A 27,144-nucleotide genomic window follows, 5' to 3' on the forward strand; every position below is an offset into this window, starting at 1 on the left:
GATCCCCCTGCAAAGCCACCGAGACACCCAGTGCGTGAAAAAAGTGTTCAAAAGACCCTGTTCTCTTGCTTCTCAGTTACTTTCAATAGCCAAGAAAATACAACTCATATTACAATTACACTGAGGTCCTCTTCTGTTTCAGCCAGGCAAGAGGGGAAGCTCAGCAATAGAGGGCAAAGAGGGTACGGCACAGAATGAAATCAGATTTTGGCAGCAGCTGGGACAGCATACAGCATGGCGTGGAGCACTGCAGGGTGGGATGAGATGCTGAAAGAGGGCAGGGTTATCACAGGAGAGAAGAGGATGACAGTGTGGGCTTTTGAAGGGAAGCTTGGTGGATGTACAGGCTGCCTGGGAGAAAGTCCTCGGCCAGTGCAGGGGTCACAGGTCCCCTGGCCCACATGCCAGAAATTCCTCAAAAATCCTTAGCTGGAATGGTACTGTATTTACGTTCAATTTACTTGTATTACAAAGCCACATAAAGGTTACAAATACATTTGGGTAAAATACTGGTATTCAGGGGATTCTAGCTATAGTAAAAAGTAATTTTGTCAAAACGGAAAGCAATGGTTACTCAAAAATAATGACCATGAAAACAAGGGCTCTGTTTCACTGGTGTTCCACATGCAGAAAACACATACTGAAGTAACTAGGGCTACTCAGTGCATTAAACTAGCCCTGCACCAAATCTTCACAGGATTAAGAGCCTATACAGTAAGTATGGATGTTAAATCTGTAACACTTTTCAAAGAGTGGAAACAGAACTGAAGTGTGCTCCAAAACTTGAGTCAAGGAAAATGAACCTTTCTATCGTGCTTATTTCAGGGAGAAGTAATTTGGCTGGGGAGGAAATAAGGTACCACACACCACTTACCTGACTTTTTGATGCTTTTCTGGTTTTAGGCAGTATTAACAAATTAAGCTCAGGTTGTGTCTCCATGGTGGGTATTTACATATCGGTGATAATGAGATCGGCATATTTGCTTGTATCTGTATTTATGTTAGCCATTCTTTTGCTGGCAGTTACATGTGTAATGTAACATGCGTTCTGTTACACTGCAGTGTTATATACTGTATTATTAACTGCAGTGCTGTAAGATTAAACTCCTTAAAACACTTTTTAAATCATCTTCTTAAAATAACTACAGATAACTCATTTAAGGTAATACACTCCTTAAAAATTGCAAGAATGAGTTCTGAAAATTTTTCAGAACCTTTCTACATTTTCAAAAAGTGACATAATGAAAACATTTGAATTAAGACTTTTTAATGTTTGATATTTTTTAAACCCTGTGAAGAATATACTTTTCTTCTGAGGTAAAAGCACCACCATTTAAAAACCAAACCAAAACACAGACTGCAAAATGCAAAGCACCCTTTCATTTTTGATACTCTTTCATTTTTCATACTCTGTGTTAATTTTAATGCCTGCTGTCATTGACAAAGTACTAGGACAGACTTCAGAAAGCATTATAGTCTCCAGTAATACTCTTACAAATTTTGAGTCTTGAAGTTGGTTTAGAGCCAAATATATCAATCATTCAATTCTGTTCTTTAAAGCATATATGGATTTTCTTAATAATTTGGTTACCGGTTTAGAGTAGCATTTCATTAAAAATGTGAAGGATGTGGTATGGCTTCTTCATAGAAAGCAAGAGTGTAGATGGTGTAACCTGGAGTGCGATCACATTTACTCTTTCCGCTGAAAAGATTTTGTTCTTCATACTGTTTTTATCTGGCGATTTTCTTTGATATATGTCATCAGGCAACACAGACTGTATAATCTTACCTCCCTTAACTGGGAGGTCTTTGGCAATGTGCCCTGAAGTTACTAAGGTGTGTCCTTGCTGGAGTGAAGCCCACAACTTGTCTTTTGTGACATGACTCTCAAATCCTCCAAACAACTATCACGTGAACCATCCCCCCTGGCGGTGTTGAAAAATTTTCTCTTCACTACAACACAAGCAAGACAAATATAAACCATTAGTGAATTAACTGCATTGTAGTCTGCCCAGAGCTCCCAGAATACAAAGTAACATGACTTTATATGGCTTGCTTCTGCTTCCCCATCATGCAATCAATAGCAGCTTTGCTGCTGAATGTGCAGAGCGCCAGACTGGCCCAATAAATGCTGAATAGTGTTATTAGTGAATGAACAGATGATACAGGAACCCTGCCAACACCATGCAAGCAATCTGCCCAGGGGATGGGGGAAAGGACCGATGATTAATAGGAGGGGGCTTGATCATCTGGATCAGTAGAGTGATGGCTGTTGATAAAGCTACACCAGCTTTGGCTGCCTGAGGATCTGGTCCACAGGAAATTTAATTTGAGGGATGAAGTGAACAAAAGAGCTATATTGTAAACTGCCAAGGCAATAAAAAGCAAGAGTTTAAAATGGATTTAGGATGCAGTTGGGCTTTTTATAAAATAAGGGGATTGACTGAGAAGGACAAAGCAAGGAGACAGGGTTGAGAGAAACTCTGAAATTGTAGTTGAGCTTAATAATGATTTGCTGTCCCACAATTAATTGTTATTAAATGGAAGGTAACAATCAGCTTTTGCTGTTTCTGGTTTTGAATTAAACAATCACACTGAATTAAACAGTTACTATTTTAGCACAGGGATTGACTCTGTTGCTGTTCTACCAGAAATCACATAAAATTGCTTCCAACAAAACTGCATGCCATTATTAAGATACCAGTGAAAACATCCCTTCTGCTGGTAACATACAATGTTTTACTATTGTCTGTACATCTTATACTTTAGCAGGGTGACACCATGATTTGCCATTCACGCCTTCATTGCCACTTACCAGTTTGGCAAATTAGTAGTTAGCTCTGTCTTTGTACTTGGAAGCAGTGTATCTTTTTTTATCTCCATTTCCCCTTTTACTGCTAGTGTCCTGTTTTGGCACTTAAATCACAAGCAGAGTGGTAAAGCCTGTTATTGAGACTAAGATACAGCTGAGTATCTAAAAACAAATGGCTTAAAACAAAGGGTCACATTTTCAAGGCTGAAGCTTGAATTGTGTGTGATTTATTAACACACATGTTTAAACACAGATGTTTTTTTAATATCTAGCAAAATCTTCCTCCCTCTTTGGGAGCATTTCCTACAGGAGGAGCCCAGAAACAACACCTGAGAAAGATGAGTGTGCTGCAACTGCTCTGCAACACTGAGAAGAAAGCCCACAAAAAATCTTATAGGAAGGACCTGCAGGATCCCAAAGGCTTGCTTATGCTGCTACTTAAGGATGCAAAAGGAGAAGATGCTGAAGCAGAGAAGAGGCAGAGAGATGATGGCATAGTTGATGTGTTAGCGAAGCAAACAGCAGTTCCAGGAAGATTGCGCAAGGCTGGGACCGCCCAGGCAAGTGCAGGATCTTGTGGGGAAGAAGCTGTATAGTTAAGACAGATCGTAGTGGAAATAGGAGACGCAACGTTTTGGTTCCATTCTGAAAGGTAGTACATAAAAAAACACTTGTAGGTCCCAAATAACTCAAGGACAGCCCAGCAGGGAAGGGAAAGGCCTGAGTGATTCTGAAGCACTGTGAATGCTCTGAAAGGGGTTACACAAACTTCTCTGCTAGTATCGGTATGAAACTAATGCCCACCGACTTAGTGGAGACCCACAGAGATGTATACCTCTAAAAAGTTTAATTATTGAATTTTACATCCTAGTTATGTTGGTCCAGGGTAGTACATATTGAAGGCAACCCACCAGAACTCACTTGAATACATTGTTTAATTAAATTGTTGAGATACAGTCAGATAATTAAGATGCAAATTATTGCTTGTAATTCCATTTCTGGAACACCTAAATTGTCCAACACAGAGAATTTTCTTCCACAGTTCTTTCTCATATTCAGTAATGTTTCTTCATATCATTAGTTTTACTGAGGCCCTAATTACTCAGCATCATTATACAGGAATGGACTGCTAAAATATAAAGCAGAATTTCTTCCCTAGGACAAGTAATATGTTGGAACAACAATGTGAATTCTCTTCATGCCTTGAGGAAGAACGTACTCAACAGCTTAAAAGCCTTCACAGGGTAGAATTTGAATGTCCTAGTCTTACAACTAGGAGTTTGCACTGGCAAGTGTCATTGAAGAATTCCTACTACAGGCACAACACAGCTGCAGGGTTACCTTTATTTTATCAAGATGTATCCACATTGTGAAAAATTAATAGCTGCAAGCAAAACGAAAGCAATTTTTGCCGTCTTAAGATCATAGGGAGGCAGGAGGATGCAGCTGAGTTGCTGTTGGTACTGCACAAGAGAATAATGCAGTACTCATTTCCTTTAGGAAAAGGAAAACTTCAAACCATTTTAACTGGGGTTTTTTTGCCATTGTGAAGATGCCAAAGGAAAGGAAAACACCTTCTCTAAGTTGCCTTACTCTTCAGTAGAACCTGGGAAAGTCCACCATGGACCAAAAGAGAAAGAAATACTGCACAGTATGAAAATGGTTTGCATCAGCAGCTTTTAAAACAATGCATCACATGCCTCGGTGTGGTGATACCACGGTACTGCACTCCATCTTTTCGGCACTGGGTTACATTTTTCCATTAAAAAAAAGGCATCACAACGGAGGGCCCTGTCCAGGAAACTCCTGCTCGTAGTGTTCACTGCTGCTTTATCTTCCTTCCCCTCAGAAGCGGTGCACATTAGTAACCTCTGTTTTCAGTAGTAAGGATGCGCTGGAGAGATGCAGATACTCGAGTGAATTGGGATAGAAGATGGCTGCCAAAATAACTGAATGAAATCAGAACTGAACCAGCTGAGGAGCGGACTGGGGGATGTTGAGCAGAAACAGAAACTACATGCACATAGGTATGATTGCCGCACAGAAATGTCAAATATCAGGAACAGCATTTGGAGGGTGAAAAAAAATATCACGAGGATAAAAGAGATTCTGCATTTGTACCAGCACCTCTTGCTCTTGAAAGGCTGATGAATGAAGTACTGAGTGAAGAGGCTGGAAGAGGTGATCTCTCTTGTGGAGAAAAAACAAATAGTGTTTGAGGCAGAAGCTCCTGACAGAAAAGAATGAGTTAGCTAAAGATAAGTAAGGCTGAGTGTTTCAAATATAGATGCTGCAGGATGAAACAGATGGACTTTTCCTCCGGATAATGAATATATAGGGAGCACTCAGAGAAGTAAATTTTTTCTGAGGTGAGGCAGCTAAAAAGACAACTGGGGAGATTAGAGTCTGGCAAAAAATAAAAATTAATCTTCAGTGATTGTATTGCATTTACTGAAAGAGCTGCAGAGTGTTCCTGTAGAGATGTGTCACCAGGTGACTGGTCCTTCAGGGTGAAAAAAGCCCAGTCTTCACTGTGCCTTCATCACTGGCAGCTGTGAAGGAGGCTGCAGGGGGCCAAGATACATCCCTTAGACGCTTCTGGCCTTCCTAAAACAAGAAAGCTCTAAAAATTGATGAACAGGAGGAAAACCCAGATAGGAAGATGACATACAGCAGAAAGATGCGATGGTTTAAAAAGCAACAAAAAAATTCAAGTCAAACCAACATTAGAGCTTCAGCTAAAGGGAACAGACCTTGGAAAAAAAGAATGTATCCAGCAACAGGGTGAAAGGAAAAAGCTACAAGTACAGTGTTTGTTTTGGCCTTGCATGCCTCTGAATCACTTTGGAATATTTCAAATTATTTCAAAAGCTCTTCAGGTTTCTGAGAGCCAGCCCTCAAAGATACGTTAGGAGCAGTGCTGTATCTGTCCCCAGGAACAGAAGTGTATGTATGCCTAACAGGGAGAGGCACTCAGGTCCGTCCTTTCCTCCGCGGTTCAAAACTTCTGCTTGGAGAACTCTAAAAAATGGACATGGAAAGCCTATCATGGGGGGCAAAGTAACTACATTGTCTCAAAGAATAACTAAATACAGGTACAATGAGCAGCCTTTAATCTAATTTTAGTCAGAGATCCTGGATTGTGGGAATGTGGCATTTCAGCTATACCTGTTCAAAAGACTTAAGGCTGTGGACAACTGATAGGTCAAGCATATGATCTTTAAGAAACATTTGTGTGTTGCTTCACATAACTATCTTACAGCCCCCAAGATCTGAAGTGGGTGAAAAACTGGTACCTGATTTCATAATCAGACAGCATTTTGAGGCTCTGGTAGTTATGGATAGCAAGGGGAAATAAATTTTCTGACTCCTAAAGGATTACCATTTTTGATGGAGCTCAGCAAGACCCAGAAATGATCCAAAATGTGAAGCTGGTTTCCTGACAGTGTCTGTCGGCTTCAGCACTGGAATGAATGACTGAGTGCTGCTCCGACTGTTGATGCAGCATATTGCAGATGTTTTGTCCATCAGGACATGTACTATGGAATTTTGTAGAATTAGTGCTACACTGACTTTCAACAGACCTTAAAGTCAGAATACTTACAGCTTTATGGCCTTCTGACCATATGGCATGCACAACGCAGGAGAAGAGCCAACCCTTTTTAACACTGACGCTGTCTGGGTCTCCTGCTTGGACCCGTGTCTGATCGCACTGTTGTCCTTATTCAGTTTTGTGTATGTGCTGTTATTTCAGGTATCCTGTCATTACAGTCAAGCACTTCATAAACATTCCTGAGGAAGAATCTGAGGTCTTGAACCCTGCAAAATTCCTGGTAAAGACTGGTCTCTGGGGCCTGGTCCACAAGCCTAATGGCTGGCTAATTGGCAGTATGCATCCCACAAGATGACTCATAAATCAGACTCAGGCTCAGAATACCAGGGGCAGGTGTTGACATTTTGTATCTCGGACAGTCTGTGTGTCTCTCTTAGCTCATTATTATGGAGTGAAAAGATGGGATTCAGGCCTGGTTTTGGCAGCAATCAATACCAATGTCAGCATTAAAAAAATAAAAAATAAAATTAAAAATATATAATCTGCCCTCAATCTTTAACTTCTTTGTCTGGGGCTACCTGTCTGCTCCCTGGGTGCACCATAAAGCACAAACACATCACCTTGAATTATTTGGGAACTCATATAATTGGGATCATAGAACAGCCACATTTCAGAATTTGGACTTCCAGCCATGCACCTCACAAATGAAAGTATACAGAGCATACTGATACTCTTTTCAGATTTGGGATTCTTCTGAGATGAGACAGCTATTATGGACCATCTTTAAGGGATGATACAGTGCTGTAGGATGAGCAGGGCTTCAGAGGTATGGATTTGGATTCCTCTACTATACAGCTCCTTTCTAGTTGGCCTGTGGATAGGGGTGAGGGGAACATTCATGGGTAGTCTCGCAAAGTCAGTGCCTGAACCAAACTTATCAAGTCACCTTAATCAAACCCAGAAAGTATGGAAGAAGTTCTGAACACTTTTTTCAGCAAAGACCTTAGACACTGGCTAGGTTCTGCTGCAGAAAAAGCAGACAGTAGCACTGATCACCCGGGAAAAAATCCCACAACAGTCACACACTAAAGAAAAGTGGCTATGTGCAATGCAATGTAAGATGACCCACATTCAGAGAACAGCAATATTATTTTGAGGAAAGTCCTCAAGATGTAAACTTCTGAAAAATGTAAGAGCCTAGGGAGTCTGTGGAAGAGCATGCCAAAGTTCACGTTTGAGATGCAGATATACTGTATCTGGTCAACATATGTCAGTTTTCTTTTCTTCCTAAAAAGGCCCACTTTTGAGGATGGGAGAAGGTGATGGTGGAAATTATTGCATTTCCAAAGTGTGAGGCTATTGCACCTTCATTTGAGGCCCTGATAAGGCCACTGCCTTACAGGGATGCACTTGATCTTAATGGACATTTCCCTTACAGTTGCCAGTGGATTCTTAGAACATTTTGTCCGGAAGGACAACCAGTGCTTGCTTCTTGAAGGTTTTTGATTAAATCTGTTGAATTTTCTAATCTTGAAATACAAATCCCTGCATCAGAAACAAAGAATAGTGCACCTTAAACACATCTCTTATATGTTGTTTTCTGAAAATGATGTTGTTTTCTGAAAATGTTGTATGAATGAACATTGGATGAAGGTCATACATCATTGACATGGATCAAATGGCAGCATTTATTAGAGGGAAAAAGTCAAACCAGATGTAATGGGAATCCTCATCTGCTTCCACTAAAACTGAAACAGAATCTAGTTTTGATGTTAATTTGAATAGCAGCCTATGAACCATATTTCAGATTTTTAAAATAATGCTAAAAACCTAAATTTGAGGTCTGGATAATTAGATATCTGAATTCTGTTTCTCCTCCCACAACTGCACACCCAATGAGGAGCAGTTAAATGTTCTTAATTTACACATATACATATATAATTGCACTTTTGAAAAAGTCTATAGGTTTTGCTTCTTTGTTTCTATGAGGACTATTTAGTTTTGGATAAATAATTTTTATGTCTGATAAATTTTGTGTCTAAGCTCTACTGCTTTTTACAAAGTAATAACACATAATAGATTCCCGCTCTTTCCAGTTTGTAATATTTACTAACACATTTTAATGTATGATTAGATTCCGTGTAGTCTTTTAAATAATCTAAGCTAACAAAGCTTTTTTATTTCTGCCCCCCCCAAATATTTCATTGTGGATGGATTATATTAGATTCATTAATCTTTGCAAGTTGCCTTCAAAGTAGGCCACATGTAATCAGCTCCGTTTCCTTTTAGTTTCTATTGCTTCCCTACTCCACCATTGGTCTCAATATTGCCAGTCAGGGCCTTTTTTCCACCCCTTTCCAGCAGAGTAAGGCTTGAAGTTTGGTGGAACTCCATTGTAACTTAACTGGCATTCTACTACAATATAGACACAGACATTTCTCTGTGGCTTGTTAGCTGGTATCTAAAGCTCCAAACCTGTGTGTGCAGGGCATCCACTTTACTGACACGAAATTCAATGACCATGAGGTAGGGTTTGTCAGTATTGTTAACCCTGGTAAAACATCTGATAATCTTAAGCTGAGAGACTAGAAGCATTCAGGGATGCCTTCTGCAGAAACAAACAGTGACTCTGTTATTAACACCTAGACCTGTGGAATAGAGAGTCAAGGCTAGAACTCATGCTGGAGTAGATTGTAATAAAAAAACCAAACAAAAAAATCAGACTCCCAAACCAAACAATAGCCTTCACTCTCCTTTTGTTTGTTTCAAAATGCAAGCATGATGGTTTTGCACTTTCAATTATATTATCACATAATGCAAACCCCTTTCCTGTGCATTCTCTTTCTCTTTTTAATCTTTAACTTCTATTTTTACACCTTTCTCCCTTTTTTTCTAGTTCATCTGTTCTTTTCTGCTAACTATTGTACTTGCCTGAACACAGAACAAGCCTGTGTGGCAGGCAGCCTCTTGCCTTCACATACACTAGCCTCACATCCTCGTTTCCCAAGTCTGATCTGCCTTAGTGTGCTCTGCATTTCTAGACAGATGGGAGCTGGGTCCTGCTGAGCTGAACAACTCCAGATGCTCTGTAGAAAGCGGGGATTCACTGCCCACACCTTGACAAACCACACTAGCAGCCAGATGCTCAGTGGCACCTCCACCCTACGGGAGATGGTGTCTCCCATTGCTTGCAGCAAATTCACTGGCATGCAGAAGCTGATGCTTCCAGAGGTGCAAGCAAGGTGCTGAGGGCTTCCAAGCTGGATGGGAATTATCTGGTCAAGTTTGCAGCACCCAGTCTTGAGCTTGAACAGTAAGTGACATTCATACACTGAGGTTGTTTTCTATGCTAAATCACTTGAAAAGCCTAGTTGTACACAGGAGTATGGCTACTTCAATAAAACAAGTGACACAGACCACAGGATGAAGTGGAAGCTCAGTAAAATATTTCAGGCTGCCTGCCCAGTAAAGGGATGCACGTATGCTGTTGCTGCTAGAAAAGAAGCTAACATCACATAAATCCAACATTTCCTTTTGCTTGCCTTAAATCAATGGGCTTGTGGTGCTATTCCTTAGAGACAACAAACATGCCAGGAAAAATCTGTTTCCAAGCTGACTGCCCTTTTTCAGAACTGCCCATAAGCACCAGGGAGGATGGAAAGTGGGCTGCTGGGCTGCAGAGGTGCTTAAGGGAGAATTTTACCAGCAAAAGAGAATTGCAGAGTTTGAAGCACAGAGAGAGAGTTTTCCCAGAGTTCTTACTAAAAATGTCTAATTAATTTAATGCAAAAGGCAATATCCTAAACCAAACAATCTAATAATCTTGTCTCTCTTCCTCTCCCAGTCATTTTTAATATAATGACGGAAACTGTGAGCATAATGTGTTCTTATCCTGATGATTTTTGCTTTAATGCTGGATTGAAATATTGCTCTAAGGAAAGAGGAAAATATATGTAATTTGTGAACAAAGGCAGTGCACAACTGAGATGGGCACACAAAGGTGGTACATTCCTATAGTCTCCAGGAAATCTGCAGAAACTTTCTTTAATCTAGGAAAATGTTTTAACATAGCGCCACGGTCTTACTAGCAAGCTGCTCTCTGAGGACCTCAAATAACAACCAGAAGGTTTTTATATACACATACACAGCCTGTATTCTGCTGTAAACTCTACAGAGAAACCTTGTGATTTTTACCTTGCTGCCTCATTGTAGTGCTTTATGGAGAAAACCTTGGTAAGGTAGATGTACTTGAGCAACACGCTTTCCCACCACTGCCCATCTGTCTCAAGCATCTTCCTGCAGCCTGTTCTCCTGGGTAGGAAACCTGCTCAGAAATAGCTGCAAAGTTTTTTTTTTTTACACTGACACAAGTCCTAATAAGAGGACACACCATCATTGCGCACTGAAATTTGGAGATTAGTTCTTGGGTCTGGTTTAGCCTATGCAAGCATTAGAAGCCATGCTGACAGGCTCACCCAAATTGTAGCGGCCTCATTATTTCTGTACTTGCCCTATATGCTGCTGTGACTTGCGAGGGAAGGCCATACATGGTTATATGATCATCTAAGCTAATGCATTACGGTGTTGATGCAGAAGTTTACTCTCATGAAGTGACTTACAGGGCCAGGATCTTTCTTCTGAGTGGAGAGATCCCAGAAAATCAAAGGCAGATCTTTTAAGTCAGAGGAGGTACTAATATATTGTAGAATTCTACAGTGATGGGGTGGAAGAAAAATGAGAAAATTGTGTTTACAGGAAGAACCTTGCAAAAAAAAAAAATTGTATCCCTTATTTTGTACAAAAAGTGGTATGCAAAATACCCAAAGCACACTGTTGGATTTTTTGAAGCCTTCTTTGACTTCTGTAAATTGCATTGCAAGTTAGTCTCCACTGTGGAGCTAATATCCCATCTTGAACAAAAGTTTGTTGGCTATGGGGAAATGTCAAAATCCTGCAAACATATCATGCATCTGAAATGAATCCCAAATTAGAAGAAATTAAGTGCTGATATTAAAAAATAATAATGTAATGGACAAGTGGAAAGCAAAATTCCATTGCCATTTGATTTCACCGATCACTTGAAAAATGGCAAATGGATGGGTAAGAAGGCTAAACCTTGGACATCAAAGATAAAGTGAGCATAAATCCAGTAAGTTAGGATCAAAGAAGCATTGAAGGAACCACTAGATATTTGGAGAATATGAAAACCATCATTTTGGGTGAAATCTGTCTATGAAGAAGATGAGCCAGCAGATCAATACCTGGCTCCAAACCTCATGTCACCAGCAGAATTTCGGGGTTTTTGATCATGGGTCAGTTTATACGACAGTAAGCCTGCTGGTGACAGACGGGGTACACCTGTCTTAAAGGGGGGAAAGGGTCTTTGCACGGGATTCAGCAGGGCTCACTGAAAGCTTTAAACTAGGTTTGAAGGGGGAAAGGGAAAAACCCAGGCTCACTAGAAGTAAGCCCCAGGTGCAGCACACCAATGTTTGAGGGACAGTGTGCTAGCTAGGTCCTTTGGTCTGTAGTCTCAGTGGAGGTAGGGGATGGAGATCCATGCACCAGCAAAGATGCAAGGGGTTACTTATGTGTTAGAAACCATGGAAGTGCCTGAGAATAGTCACGTAGGAATTAGGGTTTTACCCCTCAAAAAGGTAGCAGGATCAATAGCCCAGCTGAATTGCATCTACACCAATGCACACAGCGTGGGCAACAAACAGGAGGAGCTGGTAACCACTGTGCAGCAGGAAAACCATGACACAGTTGCCAGCATGGACCTTTTCCAACCTAAAGAATTCTAGGATTTTAGCTTCCTGTTCCTATAGAATTACAGAAAAGATAAATGTCTTTCTTAATCTAAGTCCTTAAAGCAAAGATATTGCTGAACTGATCTGAAACAGTACACACTGGCAATGATTTACCTGGACCATTACCAGAATTACAGTCTTCACATTTTTAGGTCTTGGAATAAAATCCTACTTCATATGTCTGCCAATATGTGCCTGGCATCTTTTTGTCCTGTGCCTAGCTGTGTCTGACTGTCACTATCAGTTTCGTTTGTCAAGCACTTAAGTGTTTTACAAATAATTTAAAAAAAGCAGTACAATAGCTAGTTGTTTTTCTTATTAGTAATAAGTTAGATTGGTTATAGCAAAATCACAATGTGTATTGAACTGAAGGAACTGCATGACTATTTCATTAAACACTTACTTCTTTCACGAACCACTGGCAAAAGGCAGGGCCAATCCATTCTCTTGCATGAATCCCACAGTCCATCCAGACAGCTTTCTTGTAGGGCCGTGATCTTTTACCTAACTTGAAGTGTGAATAGTCATAGAAATATCAATGGATCTCATGACAGTAGTGAAACACAATAATGAGAAAATAACAGAATATTAGAAACACTAAACTGTTTTGAATTTCCTTGTATAAAGGCACACAAATTTATTGTTTTCAAAGGTATGGCCAAGGTAAAGGTATGCAGGTGTGCCAAGACAAAGAAGCTGATCTACAGAAAATCTCTCTTTTATGAAAAATGATATCCTCAAATATCACATACAGCAGGGTGAGGAAAAACAATGCTACAGGAATAGCCTGATGCAGAATCTAATTTTCTGAACTCTGCAACAGCAGAGTAAAGAAAGTACGTTGAAAGCAACATTTCTTTTGTGTCTTGCTGACACCTTCTAACTTGTGGTCCTAATAATCTGAGTTGAGAACACACAGCCTTGAAATTTTACTCAGTAGCTGAGGAGGAAGCGTATTTGGCACATGCTGAGAAGGGCTCCGGAGACCTCTAGGGTCCCTCTCCAGCATAACTGCTTTCCAAGTTGTCTATAAACACAAAACTTCCCAATTCCTTTAAATCCAAATCCTGCTAATTGAACTTGTCCTGTAATCTCCTTCCATGCATATCCAATACAAGTAAATAGGATTTGGGTTTTAGTTTTTCAGGTTTTGGGCTTTTTTTTGTTTAATAAAGATAACATTCAGAGATACTTGTGTCTTAGCAACTCATCCTTAGGAAACACTGTTAACCTGCATCTCTAGCATACATGCTATAACATAAGCAACAAAGTCTGTCCCTGATTCCAGATTTTAGTCTTATTGATGACTACCTAATCTTTACCTTGAGAACCAACAGTGGTCTCCCTTCATAGGATTTTCCAACAGAGAACACGTGAACAAGATCTGAATGAGTTTTATTCAGATGATACATCCAACCCTGGATCTGCAAATACAGAAATAAAATCCTTGCTTCAATCTTTGCATTTCATGGGAAGCAACTGTAACACATTTATTAATCTCAGCTCCCAGTCCTTTGTATATTTCCTGTAGTTTTTGTCTTTTTTTGTTGTTTTGTTTGTTTGCTTTTGTTTTCACACTTGAATTACCATTGGGACCTCATAACCCTGTTTCCAGAGGCTGAATGCAGCCTTCAGTCACATGGGATTTTTTTCCCATTTTATTGTTGGATATTACTGGAATGCATTAGCTGCCCATCGAAAATCTGGGGATGGGGCTAATCTGCCATTCCCACTAAGTATTAATGGAATGAACAAAGAAGGTCGCTGAGTCTTCTAGGGGTCTTGAGTCACTGCCAGGACACAGGATGGTGAACAGCTTGACATGCCCACAATATTTGTTTCACAGGCACCAGATCTCACTAAGGTGCTGCACTCTCCATGCTCAGCCTAGTGACTTTGTTCTGCTGCAGACTGAAACTGTGTATGTGAGCATACTGAAACCGGCAGAAATTATTTACCCGGGTTTCATCCAGGATAGTATCCCTTGTATATGAATTTGTATCTAAGTGTTTTTAAATCTTTGGGCGTCTTGTGCAAATACTTAAGCATTTGCTCATATTGCTTACTTAAACGACTTGGTGAGACTAATCACTCATTGAATCTCTTATTCCACCAGAGTAGAAGACCTACGTCAAGAAGAAAACTCAGAAGCTGTCGAAGATAGTTACATGTAAAGACAAGCCTTAAATACAAATATTAAAATAATGTGTGTTTTTAAGAATGTGAATATTTTTGAGAAAGAAACATTTATAACACTTCTGAAGATGAATAGCTAACCATAACTTGTAGTGAGAGTGAAATCTTAGACTTATTAGAAACAACAGTGTGGTGGATATGAGGAACAATATGACTTTTCACGTACTTCTTCCAGGGAGTGATACACTTCATAGTTATACTCAGAGAGGGACCTTCGATTCCTGTATGTCCTAGATCCAGTTTGGTTTTCTATTGCTTTCTGTAGGTCTGATATGAGAATCCTAGGCAAGAAAAGATAGTGGTATTACTGAAAAACTAGTAGAACACACAGGCTAAAGCAGAACAACCATAATTAGAAGAAATATAGCAGGAGTTAAACCATCCTGACATTACTTCATCTGCTATATCTTGACAATAGAGTGCTTCAGGCTTATTTGAATATATGCTGCTAAATGAATATTCCAGCTGCTTTGAAATGTATCAGTGCCTTCAAAAACCACAATGAGCTTCTGAAGTGAATAAAAGAGAATGATGTAAATAATGTAGCCAATGTGAAGAAACCACTGTAATTTGTTTATGGAGCAGCATTTGCTGCCTTCTTTTATAATTCAGTTATACTATGTGATGATGGATCTTCAAAAATTGATTTCAAAACCATTCAAAAAATCTTTTTAGGCTTAGAAAAATATGCACATACTTTCTCTCGGGAGTTATTTTACTGACATGGAACACCACATATACCTACAAGTTGTAGAGGGAAAACAAAATACTGAAGAACTTGGTGGCATTATCACTCTGTCTGAAACAGAATAAACAACAAAGAAAAAATCTTAAGTGTGGTTTATTGTTCACATTATCTACTCTGCAATAATTGTTTGTCAATTATTTTAAAATAACCCAGGAAAAACATGAAACAATCCTAAGTGAAAATCAAATAAATTCACATAAAAAGTGAGAGGTTTTTTGCATTAAGAGCAAAATGCAGAAAGTGGTGTAAGCTGAAAACTTTCCTGTTCTATGGCAAAATGAAATAATGATACCAATATAAAAACATAATACAGAAAATATTGAAATAAAATTATACTGGAGAAGTCGAAGCATTTATCCCTTCCATCACGCAGTGGCAGGAGCTGGGACTATTGTCACTGAGAACAATAACAGCATCACTGTAAAAGTGGTAGTTATCCTTGTTGATCACCTTCTCCCGAAGCATGGCAATGTGCAATCAACATACCATACTAAATCATCATGCCTGTAAAATGATGGTCACATTCAACATTTTAAAATTTTACAGGCATTAGCTGCGATGATTGAGAAAAATACAAAGAAACTGCATTCGCTCTGACTGAACTGTGCAGCAGATATCTCAAAGATAACAGGTCTATCCACATATAATGTCCAAGTAAAGGTTATCCACATCTTCAAATGTATTAGTGAACTAATTGTATCATTAGGAATTACATTGTTCTACATCAGCAACTTTCATTAAGCAAACTAAGAGCTTATAGTCTTGACTTGCAAAGTGGTATACACTCTAAGACCAGTACTGTAACGCATTTAAGCCTGTAGTTAGATTAGCAGCGGTTTTATTCAAGCCATTAGGACATCTAGTATGTTAAAAAAATATGTGCCTGCTTTGCTGAACTCTTATTAGTGTAAGTACCTACCAGGATCAAACTGTGTTTGTTCACTTTTATAGTAACAGATTTAATTTCACAACTCCTGATTGTTACTGTGTCTGTACTGCAAATGAGATTTGATAATCTTTCTTTACTCTTAAACAACTGTGTACTATATGTGCTTATAAAACAAAGGCAATCTTAAATCCCTCAGGTCTGAACACAATCTAAGTGGCTTCATTGCCAGAGAACTTACAACTGAGGCGACTTGGCACAGTAAGAGTTTATCTGAGGCTTGGCTTGTTTTCATGACCGTCTTCTTGTCATGGGACACTGGGACCATGAAGCATGTCTTAAAGGCGAGGGCTGTTCACCTTGTTCATTATTAGAGCTGCTTAATGTTTCCTGCCCTTAGAAATTAGTCGTAATTTAGGCAAGCGTCACTCCATTAAGCTGAAGTTTTACGTGGTGTTTGCCTCAGATTTTCCACTTCCAAAAGGGATGTGGCAATTTAAACTCCTTTGCAAATAGGGTGTCAAAAATAAAATAAAACAAAAAAATACTGTGAAAAACAGCCATGAGAAAAGGACCTGTATGAAATCTCGACTGGTGCCTCACCCCCTTGGCTGTGGAGCAGCACTTCAGCGCCGGGCTGCGGTCCCCACCCCAGCTGTGCTGTGGGCACGGCTCTGCCCCGCTGCCCTGGCAGCCCCGCTCCTGCCGCTCCCAGACTATAGCTATTGCTGCTCTCATGGCGAATCCTCCCAGCTTTTGCGGAGTTACAGATCTCGGGAGGCTTGTCAGGACAAGCACGTGCTTGTCTGAGGCTTTGCAGCGTTTTGCTTCTGATGGCTGGGATCCAGTGGACAAGGAGTCCAAAATGGGCAGCAGGGAGACGAAGATGGAGAGCAAAGAAACAGTCTGGAGCTGACAAAATGCTGTCCGGTTTCCTTCTAAGTACACACAACTTGTGTACCAAATGTCAGAGAGGAAATTTGTCCTGTGGAAGATCAATGTAATGTTGTCCTAGTATTTGTAGCACGTTGTTTCAGGTGAACTGCAGAGACCTTTCACTCTCGCAGTTCTTGCCCTTCCATACTCCACTCTGCAACCTAAGTAAAGTTATTCAAGTAGAGGGAGTGTTTATAACACATATAAAATGGCCTTCTGTCATTTCATTACAGGTGATTACTGTGAGCAGGAACAGCAGCAGATTGAATACAACTGCTGGGACACAGTAAGCAGGGGACATTTTTTGTATAAGCACAGGAAAACAATTAGTGAAATCCCCATCTCATTTTTAAACACAAACAAAACTGAAGCATGAAAGTCACTCTGAACTTCAGCTATCAGGCCTGCATAATTAATTTCCTTATGTTTTTTCTGCATTTTTAGAACAACAAATTAGTAAAAGACCATTGCGATAATAAAAGTGCAATTCTGGTAAGAGTCCATATAATGTACAGCAAGAATTGTGCCATCCCCTTCTCATTAAGTATAAATAGCCTCATGTAAGGCTTTATTCAGCAAATGTTTGAGAATCTGAGTAACTCAACGGTTGATTATTCAGATGCTTAGGCATCTCACTGAAAAGGCTTTAATGACAAGATCGTAACGCTTGTCTAGTACATCATATTGATTATTATGAAATGGTAAGTATACTCCAAAACTGTCTTGAATGCTTTTAAGAAACACTATAAATGATATGTGATCCTTAGTATTTGTTCTTTATGACTTTTGTTGGGTCATGAGGAATGGAATGTTATAAAAGAGAACTAGTACATTCCTTTATAATTAATGAAGAAGGCTTGCCTCTGCATTTGCAGTACACTTGTAAACAAACCTTGCTCCTGTTAAATACAGAGAGAGACAAAGCAGGCTGTAGAATTAGTAATTACCATCCCTCTCTTAACAGATGTGAGTTCATATACATTGAAAACACTTCAGCTTGACTCCAAAGGAGAACATTTAATTAAAACTGCCTGCCTGTGGGAGATTTTCTGTTCTCCCATTAAAATGGTTGTTTTCTTGGCAATGTCTACCTGTCTGCCAGTCTAATTGCTATGATGTGGAGTGTGTTTTCAAGCACACTTGGCGTGGCAGTCAGAGACCTGCCTTGGAGATCAGATCCCTGGAGCAAGGCACAGAAACCAAAGCACAGGCTTACGTGTATGGGATGTCTGCTTGCTGGAGGTAGGGCAACAGACTTCGGGATGTGTTCTGTGGTACTCGCACATCGGTGACTGTACCTTCAACGATGTGGAAGGGGCTGCTGGGCTGCCACAAGTCCACCTGTAGTGCAGGAACCAACCTGTAATTCATATGCATTCAGTGTAGGTGGGGAAATCCAGGAGATGGCATGCTTGAAGCTACGTAGGCAAACACTCTAGGAATGGTATAGACAATAAAACTGTATAGGCTGGTCCAGCTCAACATCTATGCTAATGTAACAGATTTTGAGGAATGATTGCATCCAGCTTACCCCAACTCTTTCGGGAGATTTGCCAATAGGAAGAGAGAACAGTCTCAGGAATATGCCTCTTCCAACAGCTTGAAACAAAAGCTATCTCCAACTACATGAGCCTCTTCAGACTACTATACATTCCCTATGTATTAGCTCCTATGGAGACCATGAGTCTTTTCTATTTCACAAGGTATTTTCTCTGTTCACTGGGGCAGTAAAAGAAAAGAACACTTGAAGAGAGGTAGAAAGTGCAGCATATACCAGTGTTGTTTGCAAAGCGTACCCAAGTTTTACTCTTGATAATAAGCAGATCAAAGGTTAGTAACAGGTCACCACCACTATGAAGAAAGCTGTCATCTACCCAACAATTTTATATGAAATGTCAAAATAACAGGATGAAGATAATCAAATTATTACAACATTGTAAAAACTACAGCTACTACATGATATCACAGCTATTAATGTGCTATACCTAAGGCATACTTCTTGTCCATTTTTACTTTCTTTTGTTGCCACATCTGAAAAACACTTGGAAATTTTAATCCAGAACATGAATTTTCAAGACAGCACGAATGTTCGCAAACAGGGATTTGAAATTCAAGTGTTTCGCACCCTGTAGCAAAATGGTGGTGTACTGCTCAGCCGTACCAACAACAGACATAGTCTTCAACGCAGGTAAGAACAGTTCCTCCTCAGGCAGTGTGAGGACAGCGATTAGAACACAAGTTAACAAAACTCTTCCCAGAGCTGCTGCATAGTCACAAGAGACTATGGAAAGGAGTCTCAGCAACAACCTCTGTGTCAATGTGACAAATATCTATGTCAAGATCCACAGGCCTTAAAGATACATAAGTTTGTGAGCTGAATACAAAAAGGGGAATTGATAGGGACTACCAAGTCCCCACATTTCTTAAAAGAGAATTTTAAAAGAATTAATGCTTGATAAATATCCTTTGAATTTCATGCAATCAGCTGTGCTAGGCTGCATTGACAAAAGTCATGGATATAGCTCATGGTGTCCCTTGCCTTACTTACTTTCCAGATTTCTAAGAAGTTTTTCATAACCTGTATTTTAAAAGCTCCTGAAAACTTGTATGCCATACAATTATCTACTTGTATATATCTCATGTACATACCTAATCTGGAAATATCTAATGCATTTCACCTGGTGTTGTATGGAGTACAATCTTGCAATGGAGTTTAGTCCCCACCATTTCTCAAATGGGCCTGTGTAAGAATATTTTGATTACCAACAAGGCATCTGACAGAACCTGATGCTACCTCTTCAAGCAGTAGTGACTTTAGTCCAATTAATCCAATTAAATGCCTGCTACTTTGGAAGGAGAAAAACCGGAAAACAGGGGCAACCTCTTTTACTCCTGCCAAACCCACTCTTTGTTTCACGCTGCCACAATATGGTCTATGGATCCGTGTGATAGTGGCGGGTGGGCACAGTGTTTTTTGAAGTCTAACACCAGGACTGGCAAAGTTTGTGAGCCCTGTGAAGCTGACAGCAACTATGACAGATGGTCAGTAGAAACTGAACTCCTGAATTAAATGGTGCTAAATGCTGCTTGTAAATCAGAATCCTCTCACACTGTGCTATCACCGTATGTTTGTTAGTTTATCTATCTCTCATATTTTGATTAATTATAGGCATCCAGTGAAATTCCCCCAAATTCAACATGGCTGATTTCACACATGGTTAATCAGAAATATGTATTTGACTTTTAACATTCATCCCTAAAAATACACACCACAGAGGGTAAATGTGTGGCTCTTGGAGTAAGACTGCATCCATCAGCTGCTTGAGCCACAAAAATAACAACAAATTGTTATACACAAGCTAAGAACAACTTCATGAAGCAAGTGTCTCCTGGCCAGCTGCAGTATCTAAGCACACAAAAGTGAAAATACAAGTTACAAAAAAACCCCCAACCCAAACCATGATTCAGATGCACCTAAAACTCATCTTTGTTCTTCATAGTTACATAGGATTAATTTTAGGAAATTTGTCCATCATCACAGAGGGGATAACCCAACCAATATTCACACTATTGGTTACAACATCATGAAGCTTTCTGATTTTTGAGGTATTCAAATTGTCCCTCACATTACTGGCTGCAAGGGAATACCAAAAGCAGAAGCAATCTTAACTAATGAAATCAGCCGTATACTACACACCGCTATCCTCTTTTGGCAAAGATGCAGTATCTCACTCCTGGTATTGTCCTGGAAGTAACACAAAAAAATCCATTTTTAGAATGCAAATCACTCTTCAACTCAGTTCCCTATATGGGTAGTTTGGTTTCATCTGAGTCTCAATTCTCATCCTTTGCAATGTAAACAAAGCATGCGGTGCTCATCTGGGAGGTGTTACCTGCGCTGCCCAGAACACTGCTTCAATTGCTTTGGTTTTGCTTTATAAAGCATGTAACAAAAACCACATTTGTCCAACAGGCATCTTATTTATATTGCAGCTTTCAGCTTGTCCTTGGCATGACATAGAGACAGTGCATGAAAACTGACAGATGATGGATTTCAGAGCAGGCATGTTTGGACCAAGCCAGTCCAACTATCCTTTACTCACCGTCAGCTTTAGGAGACTTCAACATTACAGCTCCCATCAATACTGAGGGCTCCACCAGAGTCATTACTCCTCCTTCTTCAGCATCATTCCTCTGGCAAGCATGCCTTGGGATTTCCATGCTGGGCTCTGCTGGCTATTGAGTGGTAGTGCTATTTATTGTTCTCCTACTCTCTTTACTATCTGCAATGGGATATTGTTGTCTCCACACAATACACATTAGCTATTACATAGTATGCACGGTGTACCAGTCAGTGCCAAAAGACATTTATTTGCCGTGTGGGTGGTGGGATTTACTAGGTGGGGAGAAGATTCTCTAGCTACAAAATGAAGAGATGCAGAAATCCTACAGAACCCCCTGAACACACAGCCAAATATCTGAACCTCACAATTCACCTGGTATCTTGAGGCTAGAGGAGAAGAGATACGCTTTAGAGTATGTCTGCAAATCTAAAATATTCTCATCTCCTTTGCAGAACTGTCTCCTTTGCAGATCTTTTCCTATCTGTCAGGCAGCAGGTTGCCTTTAGAGGGTCTTGGGATGTTTTAAGCCTCTGGACAATAAGAAGAGTCCAGGCAGGATTTTTCATTAGGCTCAGACTTGGGACCTAGAGATCAATTACTCAGCACTTGCTGCTGCACACAGGTGTGACTCGGATACCTGTTCTCAGGGACAGCAGTGGATCTGCAGATGCTGAGTGAATGCTCTTTCCCAGAATCTCACTGGAGGCATGAGCATCCTGACTTGCTTTTTATGAGAAGAAATGGTATGTAAAAGTATACGGACAGCTCCCTTTCCCCAGATGATTTAAACACATTATTGCTTTATTTAATGAAGAAGGTATAAGAGATTATTATTATTCACCATGACTACATAGTAAATATTCTTTCTTAACTGCACATTCTTTTTTCAACCTCATTTGTCCCAAAAGTCCATGGAATTCAACTTGTGCTTAGGAAAGCCAACACTGGGTTTCCTTGTAGACAGTTTCTCTTGAAACCAAGGTGTTAAAGACAGGTCAAGAGTATAAATATATCAGCTTTTACCTGGGCACCTTCCAAGCTACAGCAACCCTGAACTCATTGGTCATGTCTCTAGCTTTTGGTCAATATGGTGAATGAAAAGTTAGCACAAGGCAAAGGGACAAATATTTTAAAAAGATTTTGGTGCTGAAATAAGAGAATTCAGAATTTCTTCCAAAATTAAAAATGATGCAAACAATTTTCCAAGAATACAAACATTTTGTTGGTATAATCCTATGTATCACATATGATGTACATAAACCTCTGTTGCCCTGCCAAGACAGAAACCACAGCAGGGAGTTCTTTTCTTCACTAGTTCCAGGTTTTCCTCCAGCTTGTTCTGTGCCTGTGTATTCGTAGCCCAAGAAAAAAGGAGTCTCTTCGCTTTTTCCCAGGAACACACTCATGGGTGCACAAATCCCACAATCCTTTTTTTCATTCAAATCACTGAAAGAAATCCTCAGCTTCTTTAGACCACAGGGCTTAGTCCAGTGCATACTTTGTAATTAAAGCCATTTTCTTGGGCAGTAGCCTCCAGTGGTTCCTCACTACCCTTTTGGAAACAGATGTTTTATTTCATCTTCCATTTAGCATGAAAGGAAGATGCTTAGCACTCTCATCAGGTCTATGATCATGTATCAATCAAATCAAATTCAATGACTGATGCTTGTCATTGAAAATAACTAGGACAAACCTGCCATAACATGTATTTATTATCTGGACAAAATTGTTTACATGATTTATCTGTGTGATACCCCAGGAAGACAGTAATTCTGTTATGCCTTATTACCTAGCAATTCCAGGTTTTATACTTACTGAGTTCTATACAGCAATACATACGCCAAAGTTGGCCTTGTCCTTAACGTCATTATGAACAGATTTCTTTGAGAAATGCTGTCAACTGTAAAGTTCAGAATATGATTATTGTTATGATGCCATCAGTTGAAATGGCTTGGCATTTCTGAGCCTCTTGTAAAAGGGAATATGCGGTCAGTAATTCAAGCAGTGATGCTCTTTGCTAATGGGCTCTATCAGCGTGACTCTCTCAGGATGTATGGGGTTTCTGTTTGCATTCATATGCTCATGCATAGACACATAAACACCGTAAGCAGTCCTGCAACTCATTAGATCCATTTTCAGTTAAGAACTTGGTAGCAGAATGCAAGAGAACAGAAGAAGTAGAAACTGCTCTAGTCTCACTGATGTTGTCAGAGGTCTGACCGTTGGAGGCTTCATCACATAACACATGAAAAACATAGTCACATATATATATGTACAGAAACACCCCTTGCATACACATATATGATGTGCAACTGACTTTTAGGCTTCTGTTGGTACATCTGCAAAGAAAGAATGAAGAATGACTCCAGTTGACTCTGACACTGGTGGATAGTTATAGCTGTGCTATAGTTCACCTGGAAAGAGTAGAACTGCTCTCTCTAATGTCTTCACCCTTGCAAATATTTTCAGGATCAGGACTGATTTCATCCTCACTTGCTCCTGCCAATTAAGGAACTTAATTGACAGTCCTGACTGCAAATCTCCTTCAGCTGCCCTTTATGTGCAGCAAAATGGTCCAGTGGCAATTAAGTGTGGCATTACCTGTGCTTTCTAGGTCTTACAAGGTAGCCCTAGTTGCTGGTGCAAAGTAATTTAAGTTTCTGATTGAGCACACTAGACGTTTAATTGGCTCTAACTTTTCAGTATTTATTTGCTTTTCAGTGAGGCTGGTAAGAACAAATGTGCCAATAAATTGGGATTGTTCATGGGATTGCAGCAGCCATAACACTGGCAGGAACAGAATGCGAACAATGCACAGCTTGAAATTTTGAGTTTTGCAGATCTTTGTGGAACACCGTAATGGTCTTGCCACTCTACTCACACTGGTGTAATTTTACACAGGGCTCTACACTGCAGAAAAGAACTCATAGGCTATTCCTCAAGAGAGTCACTGAGGAAAAACTCATACACAATTATATGGTAATTGAATATCCATTCTTACAAGTACAGATGCCACTGGGCTACATACATTTGAAAGACATGAGACAGTCTTTAATAGGCTCATTAAAAAAATCCCAACCAAAACCCTATTTTGTTTTGTATTAAACTATTTATGGCTTGGTTCATTTTGTAGTTGTTGCTGCACTGCATAAGAAATGGAACAGTAAGCCCTGGGTCTGATCCTGCTCCCACTGGGGCTGTGTTGATGACTTTTGTTGAGCTCAGACTCAGACCTCCTCACTAGTAAAAGAGGAAGCAGATTCCTTCCATCTCAGAAGTCCAGCCTTTCTGCATCTTTTGAGGACACACTTACTACCTGGGCTCTCCTGTTCTGTCATGCATCTTCCTAGTAAAGTTTTCCTGGAATGGTATTTTCCTTCTGAGCCTGGCAAGCGGTTTACAGACATGTATTCTGATATATTGATGAACAATCTCTGTTGTCACCCAATGTTCCCTGCGTATCTGAAATATTCTATGCACATCTGACTGGAACTCTAACTCTGAATTAGGGTAAAATCTGTACTGATGACTAAAGCATCTGGCTATATATATATATTTGCTGTACGTGCAAAGTACAATGCACACAGCTCTGGCTAGTGAGCTAATTCTTTCCTTCTGCAAAGTAAGAACAGCTCCATTTGGGCTCACAGGCTTTCTTACTGCATTTTCATACGGGCTTTTGTTCCCTGAAGCCTTTTTCAGCATTTGCCTATGGAGCTGTAAACTATCAGATTTATAGCCAGGTGATCCTTTTCCCCTATGAGATATTTTTCTGATTCCCTGAACTGCAATGACAGGATCAGTTCAGGGATTACAATGAATAAGCAGCTGCTGTAGGGGCTAGAAAACAAACAAAAGGGAATGGAGTTGTGGCTTCAAGGCCTGCTAGGCTGACTCCTCCCAAAGTTAAAAAAGTGCCTGGCTGTGCCCAGGAATTTCTTCTGTAAAAGCTACTGAAGAATGAGTGGTCTAACTCTATTATGCCAGGAATGTTCACAGAGCAGTAGCTTCTTTGCTACATATACAAACAGCCTCAATCCCGGTCAGGCATATGTGGTAAGAAGTGCTTGTAGACCACTGATGGAGCAGAAGTTATCAGTCAAGACTCAAATGAAGTAGCACTTCAAAAATAATGCTTATAAAGGAAAATTCCAGAGCAGGTCAACATAATCTGCTGGGTCTGAGAACCTGAGCAAATCCTGGTTTCTTAGCAAAGCACTTAGGAATATGACATTTGTTTCTGTCAGTCAGGTCCAACAGAATTAAAACCATGGAAGGGCTCATAAATCAGCAACAGGCTCCTCAAACTGTCTCCTAAATGAGCGGTAGACAATAGCCAGTCATTGGAGAGGTGTATGGGGCAGAGAGACAACAGCTGGACAAGACAAGCCCTGAGGGACCAAGGGCAGGCAGCTCTGTAATACTCAGGTCACTGTGGTACTATCATCCTAAATATTTCTCCTTTGTTTGTTGATTACTGTAATAATTTGCAAATGACTGGTATGAAAACACGGGTCACGAACAAAGATTTTTATCATAGTTATAAAAAGAGAGAGTATTTATAAGAGCAAAGGACGGCAGTAGAACATCTAAAATTTAACATTGGCACCTGTGATTGTGTTAGAGCAGCAGCCAATCCAAAACCTGTGACAGTGATCCATAGTTAGGAAAATAAATAACTCCCTGAGTTTGCACTTGAACTGCTAAAGAATGTGCTGCATTTTAGTTTATCACAACAATATGAAAATGTTCCTTAAGACTGCTATGCAACATACTTGTCATCTTACATGAAAGCTGGAGGAGGAGCTCCACCATCATTTACCTCGTCACACTCACCATCACATGTGCTCCAGTTGTCTCTGGCACAGGGACTGTGCAAAAGGTGTTCAAGGGTGTGGGGTGATGCTGCTGGTGGGAAGCACAGTCACCAGGCTTTTACTTTTCTTCCCCACAGAAACTGAAAGAAACTTGATGGAGGAACATGCTGGAGACAAGAGATAAACACTACTGTATACATACCAAAGACCTCTCCCAGCTGTACTACCCCTGTCACTTAGTGAAAACCAGAAACTGGCATCTCCTATCTTGAAAAAAGAGCATGACTGTTCCCCACCTGCCTCATTTCTTATGACTTCAGATATGTATTGCCCTAAGTAACAGTTGAATACACAGCAGAGCACGATGCATAAGAGCTTTCTGAGAACTCGCTCTGGGAAGACGGTGGTATTGTGGTCCTAAAGAGTGGGGCTGGCAGGGGGAGCCCAGAGGACCCTGCTCTGCCTGGTTGGGGCAAGGGTGGTCAGGCCAGAGCCATCTCCTGCTGCTCTGCAGGCTGGGATGGTAGCCAATCAGTCTCAGTACATTTAGGCTTCCTTTTTGCTTTGTTACTGTGGATAAGTTTATTGGTTGAATACATGCAAGTTTAAGCAACTTTCCAGAACTCACAGCAAACAAATTTTAATCTGTAGAGCTGGCTATTTTTACTGGCAGTGCAGGCCTACATGCTATGTTCACCCCATCAGAGAAAAAAGCAATATTTTGTCACCTAGCAGTTAACAGAACCAGCCAGTGAAGGAATCAATTTATAATAATGATTAATAACACAGCACAGTGGGCAATGGAGCAACAGACCAAAACTAATTTGTGGAAATTACTCAGCAAGTGATTATGACTAATGTGATTTGCCCTTGGGCAATTCATGAACCAAAAGTTAAATGTGCGGAATGAAACATTCATTACCCATTATTCACTCATTTTAAGCAATGGCATTTGTACTGTAGCACAGCCCATACACTTCAGGCAGGTTTCAGGGGTTTATTACACTAAGCAGTATATATGGACTTTTTTTTTTTTTCTTAAAAAAAGTGGGAGCAAATATCCCTCCTAAGGAGCTCCACATGCTAAGTTTAAAAAGTCTGAAGGGACTATATCTTCTGTAAAAGTGTATGAGTTAATCTTACAGTTCAAGTATTGGTAAAAGAGCAGTCCTGATTGAGATCAAAAGATTTCCATGTGGATTAAAGCCCCTGAGTAGTCATCCTACTTCTGCGAGTTTTGTTTCTTATGCTGTGGCTAGGCT

At 40.1% G+C, this 27,144-nt stretch overlaps 1 protein-coding gene across 1 annotated transcript in view; it reads right to left on the minus strand.

The window, feature by feature from the left end:
* The window catches only part of CPA6 (carboxypeptidase A6), an 84,863-nt gene that overhangs the window by 14,539 nt on the left and 43,180 nt on the right, over positions 1-27,144 (minus strand). The window contains exons 3-6 of the mRNA XM_040586674.1: positions 18,158-18,282; positions 14,538-14,652; positions 13,498-13,599; positions 12,579-12,683 (exon numbers count right to left, since the gene is read on the minus strand). Of these exons, the coding sequence (XP_040442608.1) occupies positions 12,579-12,683; positions 13,498-13,599; positions 14,538-14,652; positions 18,158-18,282 (447 nt within the window). The remainder of the gene's footprint in view (positions 1-12,578; positions 12,684-13,497; positions 13,600-14,537; positions 14,653-18,157; positions 18,283-27,144) is intronic.

The sequence above is a fragment of the Falco naumanni genome, chromosome 3 (genome assembly GCF_017639655.2).
Source record: "Falco naumanni isolate bFalNau1 chromosome 3, bFalNau1.pat, whole genome shotgun sequence".
NCBI lineage: Eukaryota > Metazoa > Chordata > Aves > Falconiformes > Falconidae > Falco > Falco naumanni.